The 16437-nt window shown below is 42.7% G+C and overlaps 1 protein-coding gene across 3 annotated transcripts in view; it reads right to left on the reverse strand.

The window, feature by feature from the left end:
• LOC121285033 (protein sel-1 homolog 3-like) overlaps nt 1-16437 on the reverse strand; it is a 104249-nt gene that overhangs the window by 49164 nt on the left and 38648 nt on the right. For all 3 annotated transcript variants that reach the window (XM_041201152.1, XM_041201169.1, XM_041201161.1), the window contains exons 7-10: nt 11808-11940; nt 10180-10315; nt 7042-7200; nt 1604-1824 (exon numbers count right to left, since the gene is read on the reverse strand). In XM_041201152.1, the coding sequence (XP_041057086.1) occupies nt 1604-1824; nt 7042-7200; nt 10180-10315; nt 11808-11940 (649 nt within the window). The remainder of the gene's footprint in view (nt 1-1603; nt 1825-7041; nt 7201-10179; nt 10316-11807; nt 11941-16437) is intronic.

A 16437-nucleotide genomic window follows, 5' to 3' on the forward strand; every position in this document is an offset into this window, starting at 1 on the left:
TGCCAGAAGTGAAGTTTTGCATCCGTATGACACTTCTTCAGAGCAGGGTTATACAGAGTCAAAACGTGAACTCTTTTTCTCTCTTCACAGATGCTGCTAGACCTGCTGAGCTTTTCCAGCATTTTCTGTTTTTGTTCCACCTCCATCACTTTTGGTTTTAATTGAGGCTGTTTGGGGCTGACAATGAAACTAAGCTCAGGAGGTGAGTTGGTCATTGAAATCTTTTAAAGTAGCTGCATGCCTCCATTTCAAACAGGTTTATTTTCACTTTTAACTCTTGGAGGCTAGGATTCCCTGGCCTCAGAATCCAAGCAGGTAAAAGGAGGAGGTAAGAGCTGAATCCAAGAGGTTTGTGTCTTTATTGCCCTGCTGGTAGGACAGAAGCAGCAGGAAAGTATCTTCAAGGTCCAGCAAGCTTATCCACCCCATTGGACCTCCATGATTAGCTGACACTCCACTATGATCAGCTGACTTCTACCTGTGATGTACGTCTCCCAATTCCCTCCCCCCTCCGCTGACCCCACGATATCAGGGGTCAACACTTCCAACATCCACAACCACACCTCCCAGGATGTCCAAACAACCCCACAAAGCCAAGATGTTTGACCTGGTTTCCACTCCCTGGCTGCTTTCCTGCCTGATGGCAAATAGATTGTCAATTTGGCTGGCTTCAGGTAGAAGGCCTTTTGAGAAAGCTAAGAAAAAGACAATCTGTGGTTAAATTCTGCAAGGCATCTGGATTTGGGGAAATTCATATTTTAGGCTATCCTTTCTGAAAATCTCCCCACCACATCTCCTCAATGCGCCCCTCCCCCCCCCAACTCAAACTCTTTTCTCAGCCTCAAGTAAATATCAGGATCATTATTTTACTGAGAGAGTCATCAATCTGTGGAACAGGCCTCCTGCTGAGATAATGGAAGCAGATGGTATTCATTCATTCAAATACAAAATAGATTTCTTACAGAAATTATAGCAATACAGTATATAAGTAATTTGAGACATGTAGTTAATGTAGCACACCTGGGAAAAACAGGTGACTGTTGACGTCCGGATTTTCATCACCAGATATATGGATCTGATGTAGGCTAATTGATGGAGATTTATTGCTATAATTAGTCAACAACTCCAACATTGTTACATAATATGACTACCAGGATGGTAGAAGGCAAACTAGATGAACCTTGGTATAATAAAAGCAAATACTGTGAATGCTGGAACTCTGAAATGAAAACAAATTGCTGGAAAAATTCAGCAGGTCTGGCAGGATCTGGGGACGGACCTTGGGTCTTTTCTTGCCTAGCAATTCCTATGATTTTTACTGGAGCACAGATCTTGGAAAACAGGTCAAAACCACCTTGACTTTACAGCAAATCAAGGTCAGTTTGACCTGTTTGCCACCATCTAATATTTATAATACAAGTTAAGTCAAATTGTTGAAGAGTTTCAAAACCAGTTCACATCAGCACCATTCTACTCTGTCTGCTTTTAGAAATTTATAACATGGAAAAAGCTACAGCAAAATTAAAAAACACAACACATGAAAGGACCTTTCATTTTAACTAGGTAATAAAATTGAAATGGTCAATCCCATTGATTGCATTACCTGTAAGGGCTGTATTTCCACACCTAAACCAGTCTCAAAAATAACTGCCAGGAAGTAGGCTGCTCTGTGGTAACCACAGCAGCTAGCTTCCATTAATGAAGTGATCAGGTGGTCCATTTGCTCAGTACTGTCTGGACGAACAAGTATTTCTACTGTCTTCTGGAAAAGTTTCTCACCAACTTTAATAAGTGTAGATCCTAGGTTTGGTGACTGAGTGGAGTCTAAGGACAAGATCACAAAAAAGATTTGTAAAGATACTGAAAACTGTACAAAAAAAGAAACGTACACCTTGCAAAGTTAATTACTTAATAACATCTATCTCTGTAAGCCCCTAAACTATTCCAATATTTTTGGACAGATTATTTTATATATCCATGGGAACTAAGATACAAAAATAAAATGTTTAACATGATCATCTGAAATTATTTTTTCCATGATTTTAGCAGAGGCATTAACTCAATAAAAAATAAATGAGGAATCATGCCATATTTGTGCCCTACATGGGAATTTCAGGGATCAAGTCATTTGTCACATGAAAAATGCACAGCTTCCTGGGACAATTTAACTTTCCTTTACATAAATTGGAATATTGTAACATATAAATGCGGTGTGGGGTTTTCGAGCATTTTAAAAAACTAGCAAGGGACTTTTTTTCTGTAGTTTAGTCTGAATGGAGTTACATTCTCTAACAGGCTGCAGCCCATTTTGTCATTTTCTAAATAATCTCTGAATTATAGTTTCACATTTTAATTTGGAAGAAGATATCAACTGAAGGATGCCAAGGATCTATTTAGCTTAGTGGCTAGATGATCTTAAATGCATCCTCTTATCGATGTCACTTTATCAATGAATATAGATTATGAGGTGTAGACATAATATTCCTTGTAAGAAAAAAAACTGGAAAATGGCAGACTTCCTCCATAATTTGCAAGTCACAAATGAAATTGTGTAGCTTTGAATTGTATACTTCCATTTGCAGATTGACATCCTGTCACAGTGTGCGCCCACACCCTCCACCAATGCAGAGAAAAACACCTTGGTGGGATCCAACTTTAGAGTAGCCTCAGGATCACAATCTGGTGAGCACCTTGTACTTTTTGATCCAGAGCAGGCAGCTGAAGCTCTTCCCAGGTCCCCGGCATTCGGAGGACTGCTAGAAGCCAGAAGTTTGCTGAGTCCAATCATATGATGAGCCTCTGGGCTCGGTCATGTCACAGTTGTGGGAGCTGCAAAGGTAAGCTCAGGAACATCAGGAAGGGATGTCCGCTACACTCCTCAGATTGCAAGGCACGATGGAGGAGTCCATCCACCTTCACTCTGAGGTGATAGCGCTGACATGTCAATGCACTGAGGTCAACACTGGTAGGATGGCAGCCGCCATGGAGCCCTTGGTCCAGGATGTCACTCCTGCACTGCTGCATGGGCTGAACTCCATCACTGACATCATAGTTAGCCTCCAACACTGTGTACGCCAGTGGGTGCGGGGCAGTTTGACCTCACTCCAGCTACCTCTTCACCTCTAGGTGCCAGCCTGGGCCCTTGAGCACCTATAGGGAGGAGGATCAGTAGGTGCACACCCTGGGGCCATCCACCCAGGTGACTCTGGAAGTGTCCAGCCCAAGCGAATCCCCTCTTCCTGTAACCCCAACAGCTCCAGCTCCACAGCTCGAGGAGATTGGCACTGCCACACAGCAGGTCCCCAAAAGGAGGCTGGGGCCCTCCAGAGGACGCCCACCAAGGTCATCACAGGTGAGGTTTGGCAGTCAGCAGGCTGCCTCCATGTCCACTGTGGATGTTTGGGGAACACCAAGACGTAGTGGCAGGGTTAGGAAGATTAAGAAGATGCAGTTGCACCATGTAGGCACGGGTGTTAATCACTTGTACATAATGCTCACTATTGTAAATGAACGCTCAACAATGTCTCCCTGCCTATGGCTCCTTGTTCTGATGAGCAGTGTTCGTGTCACTCAGGTGTGAAACCTTTCTGCACAAGATAAAAGGCAGGTGCCTCAGTCCAGGGCCTCTTTCCTGTGTTTTGTGCAGCCTTCAAACCAAAGTGATGGTCTGGCCTCACACTCACTTCACATATTATTGATGTCTGCACCTCGATGGTGCTTGCCATTGCTGCCAGAATGTCGTGGGCAGGTGTCACAGAGTTTGTCATTCTCTCTGTGTGCTCTCAGCACCTTTAAGGTGGGGCTGGCCCCCATCTCTTCAGCATCTGTGACCAGTGACTCTGTGGTCCTAAAGGGCTCAGATGCTGAAAGCATCAGGTGCTTCTAAAGTTTCATGCCTGCGTCTCTATGATATGAACCTGATCACTGAGCGCAAGTGAGTTGCCCGCGGCCAGACAGGAGTCAGACAGTCTCAGAGACTATGTGAAGATCTATGGACTGTCCTCACTGCATGTCGTCATCATCCTCCTGCGATCGAGTGACTATTAGAGCCTCCAATTTGTTTCCATGACAGGAGCCTTATCACAGAGGATATTCGCGCTGCCATAATCCAGTTTGGAGTCAAACATCCATATATACAATGCAAGGATCTTATGGTGTCACCTCACTACATGTCAACATCATCCTCCACAAACCTAGCAGCTATGAGGGCCTCCCCAGCACACCTGCCTCGTCTGGCCAGTGCAAGGGCCTCATTGCTGTCATCGCCTTCAAGGACCTCCTCACCCTCAACATCCTCCTGATTGGAGGAGACCTCCAGCTCCTCCTCAGCCAGCTCCTCTCCCCATTGCAATGCCAGGTTGTAAAGGGCACAGCAGACAGCGGCGATACATGACACCCTCTGTGGACTATATTGCAGGGCTCCACCAGACTGGTCCAGGCACTGGAATCTCATTTTCAGCATCCTGATGGTTTGCTCCACCAAGTTGCGAGTTGTTCCTTGAGCCTCATTATATCTTCGCTCTGCTGCAGCCTGAGGCCGCCACATGGGTGTCATCAGCCACGTGCTCTGTGGGTAGCCCTTGTCCCCAAGGAGCCATCACTGCAGCCTCTGTGGACCCTGGAAGATATCAGGGATCTGTAACTGACTGAGAATGTAGGAGTCGTGCACTCTCTGGAAACCGTGTGCAGACCTGCAGGAAACATTTGTGGTAGTCGCACACCAGCTGCACATTCAGAGAATGGAATCCCTTGAGGTTGACGTAGTTGATCATGTTGCCATGGAGATCTGAACACCATGAGTGTGGTCGATCACATCCTGCACCTGTGGGGAACCCAAGATCTGGGCAAATCCAATTGCTCCTGTATCCTGGTTCTCCTGGTCCAGGGCAAAATGCACAATGTTTTGCGCCCTCACAAAGATGGCATCTGTGACCTCATGGATGCATTTGTGGGTGGAGGCTTATGATATCCCACAGGGGTCACCTGTGGAGCCCTGAAAGGAGCCACTGGTGTAGAAATTTCACGGTCACTTTCACGGTCACTGGCAGTCGATGCCCTCCATGTCCATGGCACCAAATCCTGCAGCAGTTGGCAGATGTGACTGACCAGTTCTCTAGACATGCGCAGACTTCGGCAACATCGGTTCTTGGTCATCTGCAGGAATGAATGTAGGTGTCCATAGACCCTGGATCTAGCAAGGTGCTGACCAGCGATGGCTCACTGTGGCTCTTTGGTGATGCGTGCGGGAGCCCCAGCCACCCTTCTTCCAGAGGGTTCTGCTCCTCCCTCTGCATAGCCAGGTGCCTCAGTCGCTCTCTTCCCCATCGTCTTCACTCTCTGAATGCCATGAGGTATACAGCTAGTTCACCAGGCTCCATTATGCTGATGTACTCCTCCTGCAGAATGAAAGAGAGAGACACGTGTGTTCGCATGGGTGTACTAAGAGCCTCCCCTTGGTTAAGTCTGAAGGCCCTTAACACATCCCAGAGAGTGCTGGCCACCACTTGGATGGCCAGAGATTAGTGCACTGTGTGGCTTCCCAAAATCCCACCCTCCTGCCACTCCACCTGACCCATTGGCTGCAGCTTTGCCAATTGGACTGCATGCTGTGCTCTCAGCTCAGGCGCAGGCAATCTTCTAACCCGTGCTGCAAGGCTGCACTGTTACCTCGATCCATGGGGGAGACTGGTCCAAACCAGAATGATGACATTGCAAGGGGCTGTGAGTGCCTCAACCAGTGACTGCTCCATTGCCAACATTAGCGATGAAATTGTACAACATGCCCAGTCGTCCAACTGTCCTGCAGTCCAATGAAACACTCATTAGTTTGCAGTCTGTGCCCAAGGGGTGAAAAACTCTGGAGCACTTGGTGGCACTTTGGTGCCTATGTGTTGCTTGAGTGGGCAGATAAGCTCGAGGCCTGGCTCCAATCATATTAATGTGGCTGCGCCTGAGCTGTCTCAACTTCAGAGGAATAGTCACTTTATACAGGTTTCCCTAACGTGTGGCCGCTTCCCTCACCCACCCCTACCTCCCACCCTGCGTGTGTTTGTGTGCTACCTTCAACCGCAGGGCAGCCTCTGCACCCCCACAAAGTTGCCTCAACTGCAGGACAGCCTTTGCACCCCCACCCCCCACTCCCACCCCACCTCAAGCTTGAAAACCAACAGGCATCCCTCATGTGCACTCACCTCCAAGTTCCCCTCAAAGTGCAGCCTGCCAAGTGCACGCCTTTTACATGCTGCTGTGAAACATGTTAAAGTGCAATCACAGTGACATGGGCAGACGATACAGCGGCTGGATGGGTGGGGGGGCGCAGTTGGGTGTGGATGAGTCTGGTGGGCTGGATCTATAATGATATGCTGGTGTATTACAATGAGGTTCCGGACGTCCGATGGTGGGACACATGGCTCACCACCGGCGGGCTGAGTGGACAGTTGCAAACTGGGTTTCCCGATGGACACGGATAATTCTGCCCAGAGACAGGGACATCAGCTATTGCAGTCAGCAGAGGGGGTAGGGTATTTTCTGTTAGCTGTCAGACAGAATGCAGGTGGGAAGGCATTCTCTGGTCAAACAGATGGGACTCGTAGAACTTTTAAGGGCATTGGAAGATTTGTCCTGGCGTGGTCTGGGGAAGGAGTCACCAGAATAAGCTGCTGGAGGTCCATTCGGCATTTTGACCGTCACTAAACATTATGACTCAGCGAAAACAGGGAGAAGCGAGCTTGTTGAAAGCTGGGAATAACTTTGGACTGACTCCTGTAAAGATTACAATTCTGCAGAGGGTGTGCGGTAGCGTATAAATGTTGTGCAGAGTTTTCAAATGTGTTAAAACACTAATAAGGGATTTTTTTCTGTAGTTTAGTGCATTTGTTGCCTATTAATACTGTTTGGCGATGTTGATTTTAGTTTGTTACTGTAGAAGTCTTAACTTTAAATCTCGTCAGCCATTCCTTCAAGTCAGTCACTAAGAATTCAAATCTCTTTTTAAAAGTTATTGGTGTCTACAGGGATTGTAACAAATCACTTTGCAATTACCTAAAATTGGCTGCAAAGCCATTGTCTGAAGTAGATCAAATAAAGCCTTGTGTTTCTTCTCTGTTCTTTTCCCCCAGGGACGCACTGCACATTTTTCTTCGTCGTAGTTTATTGGTCCATATTTAGTGACCAACTCTAAATAATAATTGTTGTTTCTATCTGTAAATAAATAAATAATCATGGATAATCATTGTTAAACTGAAGAATTTCCATAATTTACAACATGGATGTCTCCTGACAAAATATGTAAAGTGGATCTCTATCGCTTACTGTGCTCAGCTGTCTTTTGATCTGTAAGTTAATTCCTTCTTTATGGGAATCATTCCATGAGAAAACAATAAGAAATTTCCATCACAGTAGCAATTTCAGGAGTGATATTAGAGAAATTCAAAGGGGACTCTACAAGTTGTGTGTAATTCATTCAGAAACAAATTTAACAACTTTTATGTCTTGTGTTTATAAGTACACTAGTCGAGTGTACTTCAATTGCGCCTTCATATACACTTGTTCATTGATGCTCGCTATCAATATCAGAGAGACCAACATAAGAACAAACTGTGATTGGTTATTGCAACAGAGAGCAGAGAACTAAATCCTTGCATGCTCCCACAACCACCACCACCTCTAGACTTACAATTAACCAGTAGCCCCCCACCCCCCCACCACCCCCGCTGTACATTGATTGGTACGTACTGTCACATGGTTAGACCACTTGCATTCTCTTGAAGGCACATGATACTCCACTTTACCACATCCCTCCCCCTTTACTTAAAAAATACAGTTGACAAACTTAATATGTTAACTATTTACAGTAATAACTATTTACAAATCAAGACTCTCTGAAGACTTTCTCAGGTGTGTTGAGTGTCGCAGTTCAACAACCTCGGCTGGTTTCTCCAAGACCTCCTTTTCAGGAGATAGATGTCCACTAGACTCCTCAGTGGATGATTTCACCATCTTCTGGGTGTGGTCACATTCACTCCTGCTGCCCCTCCCCTCCAGGCTAAACAGATAAAAGGCAACTAGCACAAAGCAACAAAGCGGTGAACTGCATGAGGTGTGAAGGGAGGAGAAAGAGGAAAAGAAATTTTTAAAAATTTGTTTTTCTTTCAGGATTGTCAATAATTCCTCTTTTTCTTCCTTTGTGTCCTTTCCTTGGTAGCACTGATCCATATCTCGGTCTTCTCATTAATTTCATTATTGGTTGGACCAGACTCGGGCGTGAGCTGAACATGAACAAGCTCAGTAGTTGGGTTTTCTGACAGCTGTTCTGAAAACTCAAGGCCTTCTAGTTTTAAAACTTCAGGGCTTTTACACAGCTGCTGATTCAGCTCTTTTAATTCTTTCTTATTCTCATTAATAGTTTCCTGGAGAATCCAATATCATTGCCCCTTCTCAGCTAAATAATTCCTTAACTCAACCAGAGACAAGTTTAACTCTTCCTTTTCTTCGTCATAACTTTTCAGTGGCACAAATTGGGAGCTGATTGAATTTTGTAGCGCACAAAAGTCCTTTAGTAGGGTTTCCTTTTCTTTTAGACGGATGCTGACTTCAGCTTGATCTCTGACCTGGTGTAACACTTCTACGGGCTTCTCCCATTAGGTTTACGTACACCCATTTTTTTCTGCAATAGCACTTCTGGTTTCCAATTGGGAACTTAGCAGGCCCTCAAGGTTTCTCTCTCCCAGCCAGTTCCTTCTGAGGAGACTTGGTCCCCTGCCTGACATTACCAATAGGGGTAATTTTGTGGGCTGTTTCTCATACTCCACCTTGACTTGACATATCCCTTTCGGTCTTATTTCTTCACGCATGTATGTTTTCAGTCTAGTGTCCAAAATTTCCGACCTTTAAGGATGGGTTCCTTTACTCAAGTACCTGAATGTATGTTCTCCAATGACGGACATCGACGCTCCAGTATCATCTTTCATTTTAATGGGTTGTCCATTGACTATAATAACTATTTGGATTGGCTCGGTTCTACCCACTTTCAGGTTATATAATGAATGGATGTCTGATTCTATTTCTTCTGGTTCTTCCCTGAGATACATTTCATGATTTTTCCCTTTGTCTTTAAAATGCTGTCTCAGCCTATCTCTGCAGTATGTGACAATAGCGATGGCAGAAAAAGCACTCGGCTTGTTTGAATTGTCAATCACCGACTAGATGCCTGGTTGCATTTCTCTCATTCATTTTGTGGGTTTTCACTGCAGCACTGCTGTTTTTACTGATCTGTACACAGGGGGCATTTCCTGCCTTTCTGCGGGGTCTGATGTTTTCACGCCTTTGTTGCCGGTCAGTCCTATCCTACCAGATGGATGGTGCCATTTTGCGCATCCCCTATAGCTTCTGAATTCCTAACAGCAGTCTCCATGGCTGTAGCTAATTCTAATGCCTTGTTGAAGTCTAGATTAGCTTTGGCTAGCAAACGCCTTTGAAATAGTATCATCTTCAATCCCGGATAGCAGTCGGTCTCTCAACATAACACTAAAAGGTGATCTGAATTCACAAAGTTCAGTTAATGCCTTTAAAATGGCAATATAGTCATCTATTGTCTCTCCTGGAAGCCTGTTCCTTGAATTGAACATGAAGCACTGCATAGTGACTGAGGGCTTTGGTCTCAGGTGGTTTTGTACAATTTTTATTAACTCGTCGAAAGTCTTCAAGTCGGGGGTGTTAGGTGACGTGAGACTGTGGATCAGCCCATATATTTTGCTCCTACATGTGGACAAAAGAATCACCCTCTTCTTTTCCTCCCCCATGATGTTGTTAGTGGTTAAAAAGAATTACTATCCACCTCCTTCATCCAGCCCAGAAAGCTTGATAAGCCTAAGGCTTGAATTGCCTTATGCTCACAAATTCCTGTTAATATACTATAGCCTGCAAAACAAGTTTACTGAACATTTCAATTTACACCTGTGTCTTCTGTGTTGGGTTCCTTGCGATGATTAGCACTTCATTGGAATTTATAAGTTGCAACTGAGTAAATCATTAGCTTCTTATCATAATCTTTAATTAGCTCATTATTTCCTCTACATTCAAATTCTATGTGACAATTGATATTTCTTTTGCTTGCACATGTATGTGTATATGTTGATAATTTCATTCTCTGAATAGCTCCATAAACTTAAGTTTACTTACTCATTTGTTGTAGCTTCTTGTGTAATCCAAGAGTCTGAAAATACTTCATGATAAGTGTCGTGAGGTATTTGCATTTTTTATTGTACTGTTCAATATGTTTATGGAAGTTATGATTAGTTACAAGGGGATTTGAAATCTGCAAACATAAGAAATTACCTTAAATATAGTTGAACCTGTGTTAAAAACAAACATAAATAGTTCTTGATGGCACAGAGATCCCTTGCCCACTTGCCAATATGCACATTTATTGAAAAGATAATATTGCATTAGTTTATTTAGTAATGAAGGTGAGGGAGGAGGGAAGGAGATAGAAACATTTACTGTATGAAGTTTTCAGGATTGATATATTTTGTAAGCTTATCAGAGTTTTATTTTCAAATGACTCCCAATGAATTTTGTCATATTCTCAACTAATCAAAGTGCCTTCTGTACACATATCATGGACCCAAATGACTGAATAAGTGTAAAGAAATGTAAACCCTCGGGCTATTTGTTCCATCATTTTAGATTCCTGGTTTCTTGGTTGAGAGGAGTATAATACATCTGAGGTATTGATTTCTGTAGCGTTCTAAGACGCCTCTTTATTCTTGCATGCAACTCCCACCACCCCCAGCCTCCCATCCCATCAAGCCCCTCAACTATTGTCATTTTATTGGAGTTTGACCCAGAAACTATCTTGCCATCAAAACGTACATCAATGCAGCAAATGTTGCTCTGAAGAAGAGTCATACAGGCTTGAAACATTAACTTTGTCTCCTTCTCCACAGACGCTGCCAGACCTGTTGAAGTTTCCAGCATTTTGTTTTAATTTCAAGTTTCCAGCATCCACAGTAATGTGCATTTATTTTATGTTTTTAAGGAGCATCTTTAAGGAGGTTGCCAGGGTTGGAGCGTCAGAGCTTGGCATAGGGAGCATGAGGGGCCATGGCGTGGGTGGGGGTATACCCTGGCATGGGGGCAAGAACTGATATGAATGAGGTATAGGTAGTATGTTGGGGGGGGGGGGGGGGGGGGGGGCGGTGGGGGGGAGGTGTGGGGGGGGGGTGGGCAGGGGAGGTTGAGGTGGGTGAGAGTGGCGAAAGCTGGAGGGCCTTTGTGTTTTATTTTAACTGAGCGAAGCCTACAGCACCGAGGTGGGCATTTTAAACAGCCTGCCTCCGCACCTAGCGGCCCGTGGTTGCCTTTGAACTTCTTCCCTGGTCCACTGGCCTGACTCCAGCCTGCACCTGCTCCCTGGCAAATGGGGATCTCACCGTCGCAGGCACTTTCTCCTAAGGCGGCAAGCCCAGCTGGAATTTTCCCGACTCCTGCTACTTGCCTCAAGGATAAAAATTCAGGCCATGAACTCTGTTTTCCTCTCCAAAAATACTGCCTGATTTCCAGTTTTATTTCAGGTTTCCAGCATCTGCAATATTTTGCTTTTGTATGAATTCTGGCTTTGTGTGTTTCCCTTCCACAATATTCTTGAAGCAGTTTTGTCACATAAATGAGGTTAGTCATCTGTCAAACATCTGAACATTCAAAACTAACGTGGGTGACAGCAAACATACAGGTTCAAACATTCTGGTGGACAGTAAACAGCGAACATTTTTGTGCGTGCATTCACATGATTGGAGTTTGGAAGTTACCTCTTGTCCTGTTAGGGCCACGAGCCGATATAACTTCACAGGACCAATGAATCCCTCAAAACCACGTACATTGTTGCTGCCTCCAAGTACAAAATAACCAGCTGAATCATTGTGATGAACGTCTTCAGGATAGCTGGAAAAATAACACGATTTAAAGGCTAGTGGCATTTTACATCATTCTACACAGAAAGGTTTTAAAATGTTCCTGCAATTCATACTATGTTGGCTGGATGCAAAATTAAGGTGTTTCTTACACAGAATTTATAGAATACAAAATCTCCAACAAATTGCTATTTAAGTTCATTTGAAATGAAAGTATAAAGATGATCGACTCCTAATGGGGATCTCCCTGGGCTGTCATAGGAACACATATATTTTGCTCTCTTCAGGTACCATGCCCTGAAAGGGCATTGGTGACCATGGACTACTTGTGATTGTTCCATGGTTATGCTTGGCTGCAATGGTTTGCCTTGTCTTCTGCAGATGGCTGACCGGGAATCTCTCCTGCTCTTACCGCCTGCCATTGATGTATGTTGAAAGGATTTACAAGTTGATACCAACCTGTTTGACCACATTATGAATGCATCTTCCTTGGCCATCAAGTCCTGGAGTGGGACTTGAACCAAGAGCTTCTGGCTCAGTGGCAAGGATGCTGTCCACGTCCCACAAGACCCCTCACAGAAATCTATAGGCAACAAAAAAAACCAAGGTCCATACCACTGGATTTTGGGGTTTTTCTTTACCTTGGGACTGGCTATCTGTCCCCTTTGCTCCAGTCCCTCCTGGCAGCTACTTTCAAAACCAAATGAACTCAAAGAGTTTCCAAATCAAATTGCTGTTTCTTGTTTCCTCTGTATGTCTGTGGGAGGGACCTGCCTCCCTGGACCCCTGTTGCTAGGCAACAGTCCAGTTTCTCTATTCTTGTTTGTTTAACTTAGCTGCAACTGTCGTAAAATTCTCATTAGAAATGCAATCACCTTTTAAAGAGAAACTAAAACCTAGTTTGACCTTAATTTGACCTTTTTCTTAACACTAGATACAGAAATAGAAATCAAACTTAAACATTAAAGCTAAAACTCATTCCTAACACCTACAAATACAAATTAAATTTATTTAAACTATCTATATTTCCTAACACCTCTGTCTTTGGAGGAAAGAAAACTTCACAACTGTAAAGGTTTCTTTACAATGGCCTTAAATCCACCTCTCACAAATTTATCATAAACTTCTAATAATAGCTTATTACATACTATACAAATAAATGTTCCATCTTGTTTCACAATTACACATCATATTGTACAATTACAAAGATTGAAGCAAAACAAAGTCAATCAATGTAATACGATTAGTAGAATTAATACATCACAGTATTATAACTCAACTCTTATGTTTCTTTTTCCTCTTATTGCAAAAGAATGTTTCATTTAAGTCTACAGCCCAATTGCCCTTTTCGTTTGCTGAAGGCGTAATTCTATCTTCAAATTCATTTTCCGAACTCAAATGTGGTAAATTCTCATTTCGATTTAGCAAAGTAAAAGAATGACATTTTTGTGAGTTAACATCTCATTTCTTCTCTGGTCAAAGTCTCTTTTCATCACTTCTATGATGTTGCTAAGATGCTCTTTATGTTCACATAAAAGGGTTTCGTACTCCAGCTTGGTTGGATCTTTGAACTTCTGGTGATATTGTTGTTTCTCCAGATCCCATTTTGAACAGGTCTTTCTGACTTCTCTTTCAGCAATGTCAATTATATTCTCCCTGTGGAGTTTCATAGTTTGTTCCAACCCTTCAACTCTTTTACATAACACACAAACTATATCATTCCACTCCTTTATAGGTTTTTAATGGTCTTTTGCAAACTATCCACTTGCCTGGATTCCAACTGTTGTATTTTGTATACTAGCACAGGCAAGCACTTGTAAATCAGTGTCTCTGGTCATTGACTCTTCCAGGCCATTTTGCACTTTGTCCTTTTTGTTGGCAATTCTTGATTTCCAATTCTACAGTCACATCAGTTGTTTTCACATTGTCCATTACTGTGGTTGATACATCAGTAATTTTACTTCAATCAGTTCTTTGCTCAACTGGACCACAATTCAACTTTTGAACTGTGGTATACCTGCACATCTTCTCCTTCATGTTCACCAGTTTGCATTGAAGTTCAAGAATCTCATTGCTCTTTCCACGACCAAGCTCTAACAGTTCATTAGTTTTGGTTTTTAATTCTGCATTCAACCAATTATTCTGATTTACCAACAATTCCTTTTCTTGTTCAAGGCATATTCCATGATATTTCATAGCAACTTCTGATGCTTGAAATTCAAGTTTTCACTGAAGATTGACCTTTGTTAAGTTTGCTTCTACAAGTTTATCATTTAGACATTTCGAGTCCTCAGTCAAATGTTCTACTTTCTGCAACTGATTCTCAATTGATCTCACCAATTCTCTTCTTTCATTATCAAACTCCTCTTTCATTCATGAAAGTTGGTTTTCTACATCAGTCAAGTTTTCCTTCAATTGCTTGTTATCGGCAAAAAGCATCTAATTTTTGGCCACGATAGTTTTCTGAACTTGGTTAAGATCAGCATGATCAAACACCTGATGTAATACAGTCATTGCCACATTACTGTCTCCACCAGCCAAATCATTACCCAGAATAAAATCTACCCCTTCAATAGGTGAGTTAGGAATAATTCCCACTCTAACAATCCCATTTACAAAGTGACTTTGTAAGTTAGCTTTACGCAAAGAAACAGATTAATAAATTCCATTAATATCTCTTATCAATACTTTTTGTTTCATAAAACTGCCTGGAACACAAATTGTATCATCAGCCATCAATGATGATCTTCCCTTGTATCTCTCAAAATTTTAATCTGTTTACTTATTTTGTTAGAGGAGTAAGGGAACACTTCTCCCTTTGACACAAAACATATAGACCCTCTAATAGCCTGACCTCCTTCACCAGTGATCAAAAAAGAATTCTCGGGACTGCCTTGAACCATATTCCCTTTCCTGTATGTTCTGAGGGAACACGTTTCACCTGTATTACTGCTACAGTTTTAACAACCATTTCCTTTTCTGATGCAATCTTTCCTGAAGATTCTTTAGACATTCCTACTGCTGCAATAGGTCTACCGTTTAATTTCCAGCAATCTGCCCAAACATATCCCACCTTGTTACAATGAAAACACTTAGGCTTTTGAATGTCACTTCTACCCTCAGCACCTTCCTTTCTGGTCTGAGGAGAAATTTCCTGGGAATTTCCAGCTGCCCATTCACTTCACTGGCTACTTGCCTTCCTTTCATCTTCCCATCTTCTATCCTTTTCTGCTTTATGGGAATGATAGAAAAAAGGTTTAGATTTATGGACCAGTTCATAATTGTCAGCCATCTCTGATGCCCGTCTTTCTGTCTTAACCTTCTGGTCTTCAACATGGGTTCTAACTACAAGAGGAAGTGAATCTTTAATTTCTTCCAAGAGAATTATTTCCCTAAGTGCTTCATATGTTGTCTCTGCCTTTAATGCCGGTATCCAACAGTCAAAATTACTTTGCTTTACCCTCTCAAACTCAATAAAGGTCTACCCAGGCTGTTTCCTTATATTCTGAAATTTCTTCCTGTATGCCTCAGGAACTAACTCATATGCACTCAGATTAGCCTTTTTTTACTATGTCATAATCCACTAATACTTCTTCTGAAAGTGAAGCATAAACCTCATGAGCTCTACCTACCAACCTAAACTAACAGTAATGTTCAAATTTCTTTTGACCACTTCATTTGCTTAGCCACCTTTTCAAATGAAATAAAGAATGCCTCTACATCCCTTTCCTCAAACTTTGAGCATGCTTACACAAACTTAAACATCTCCCCACTAGGTTTTAGGTTGAATGTTTTTTCATCATGATAACTTTCCTCAGCATCTAAGGCCTCTTTTTAAGGTCCAGCTTTCTAAGCTGGTATTCCTTTTCTTGTTCCTTCTCTCTTGCCTGAAATTCCAGTTCCAGCTTCCTAAATGCCCTTTCTTTTTATTCTCTTTCTCTTTCCTTTGCCTCTAATTCAAGTTTCTTCAGTTCCTTTTCAAGTTCAAGTTGCTTCTTTTGCAACATTGGATCTTAGCCAATTCAACTAACACGCCCCTTGGAGTGCGTGGTGTCTCTGGTATCCCTTCCAGCTTTAAATGTTGTGCTATTATCCCAACTATGTCGGCTTTCCTTGCCCCTTCGAGTAATTCTAACTCCAACATATCCACCAATTCCATTAGCTTACTCTTGGTTAACTTATGTAAACCAGTCAGAGTTCCATTTTCTATCTGTAGAAATGCCTTAGCAACCTCCAAGCCATTTCGAATTCCAATTCGTATAATACCTCACAACAACTCTAATTCCTATGTCTAGTACCGCAGTACCTCCACGTACTTGCTTTATAAGGATTCCCACTTCCCACCAATGTTCAAGAGTTTCCAATTCCACCTTACAATGATAATCCTGAACCAATTATTATTCTACATTCAATCACTTGCTGTCCACATTTCAAATCCCATAAGAGCCCCCACTTTGTTACGATCCCAACTGAGCTTACCTCCGGATAAGCCTGATCCAAGAGTGGAACCCAGCTTGATAGACCCTAA

The sequence above is a fragment of the Carcharodon carcharias genome, chromosome 1, assembly GCF_017639515.1.
Source record: "Carcharodon carcharias isolate sCarCar2 chromosome 1, sCarCar2.pri, whole genome shotgun sequence".
NCBI classification, from domain to species: domain Eukaryota; kingdom Metazoa; phylum Chordata; class Chondrichthyes; order Lamniformes; family Lamnidae; genus Carcharodon; species Carcharodon carcharias.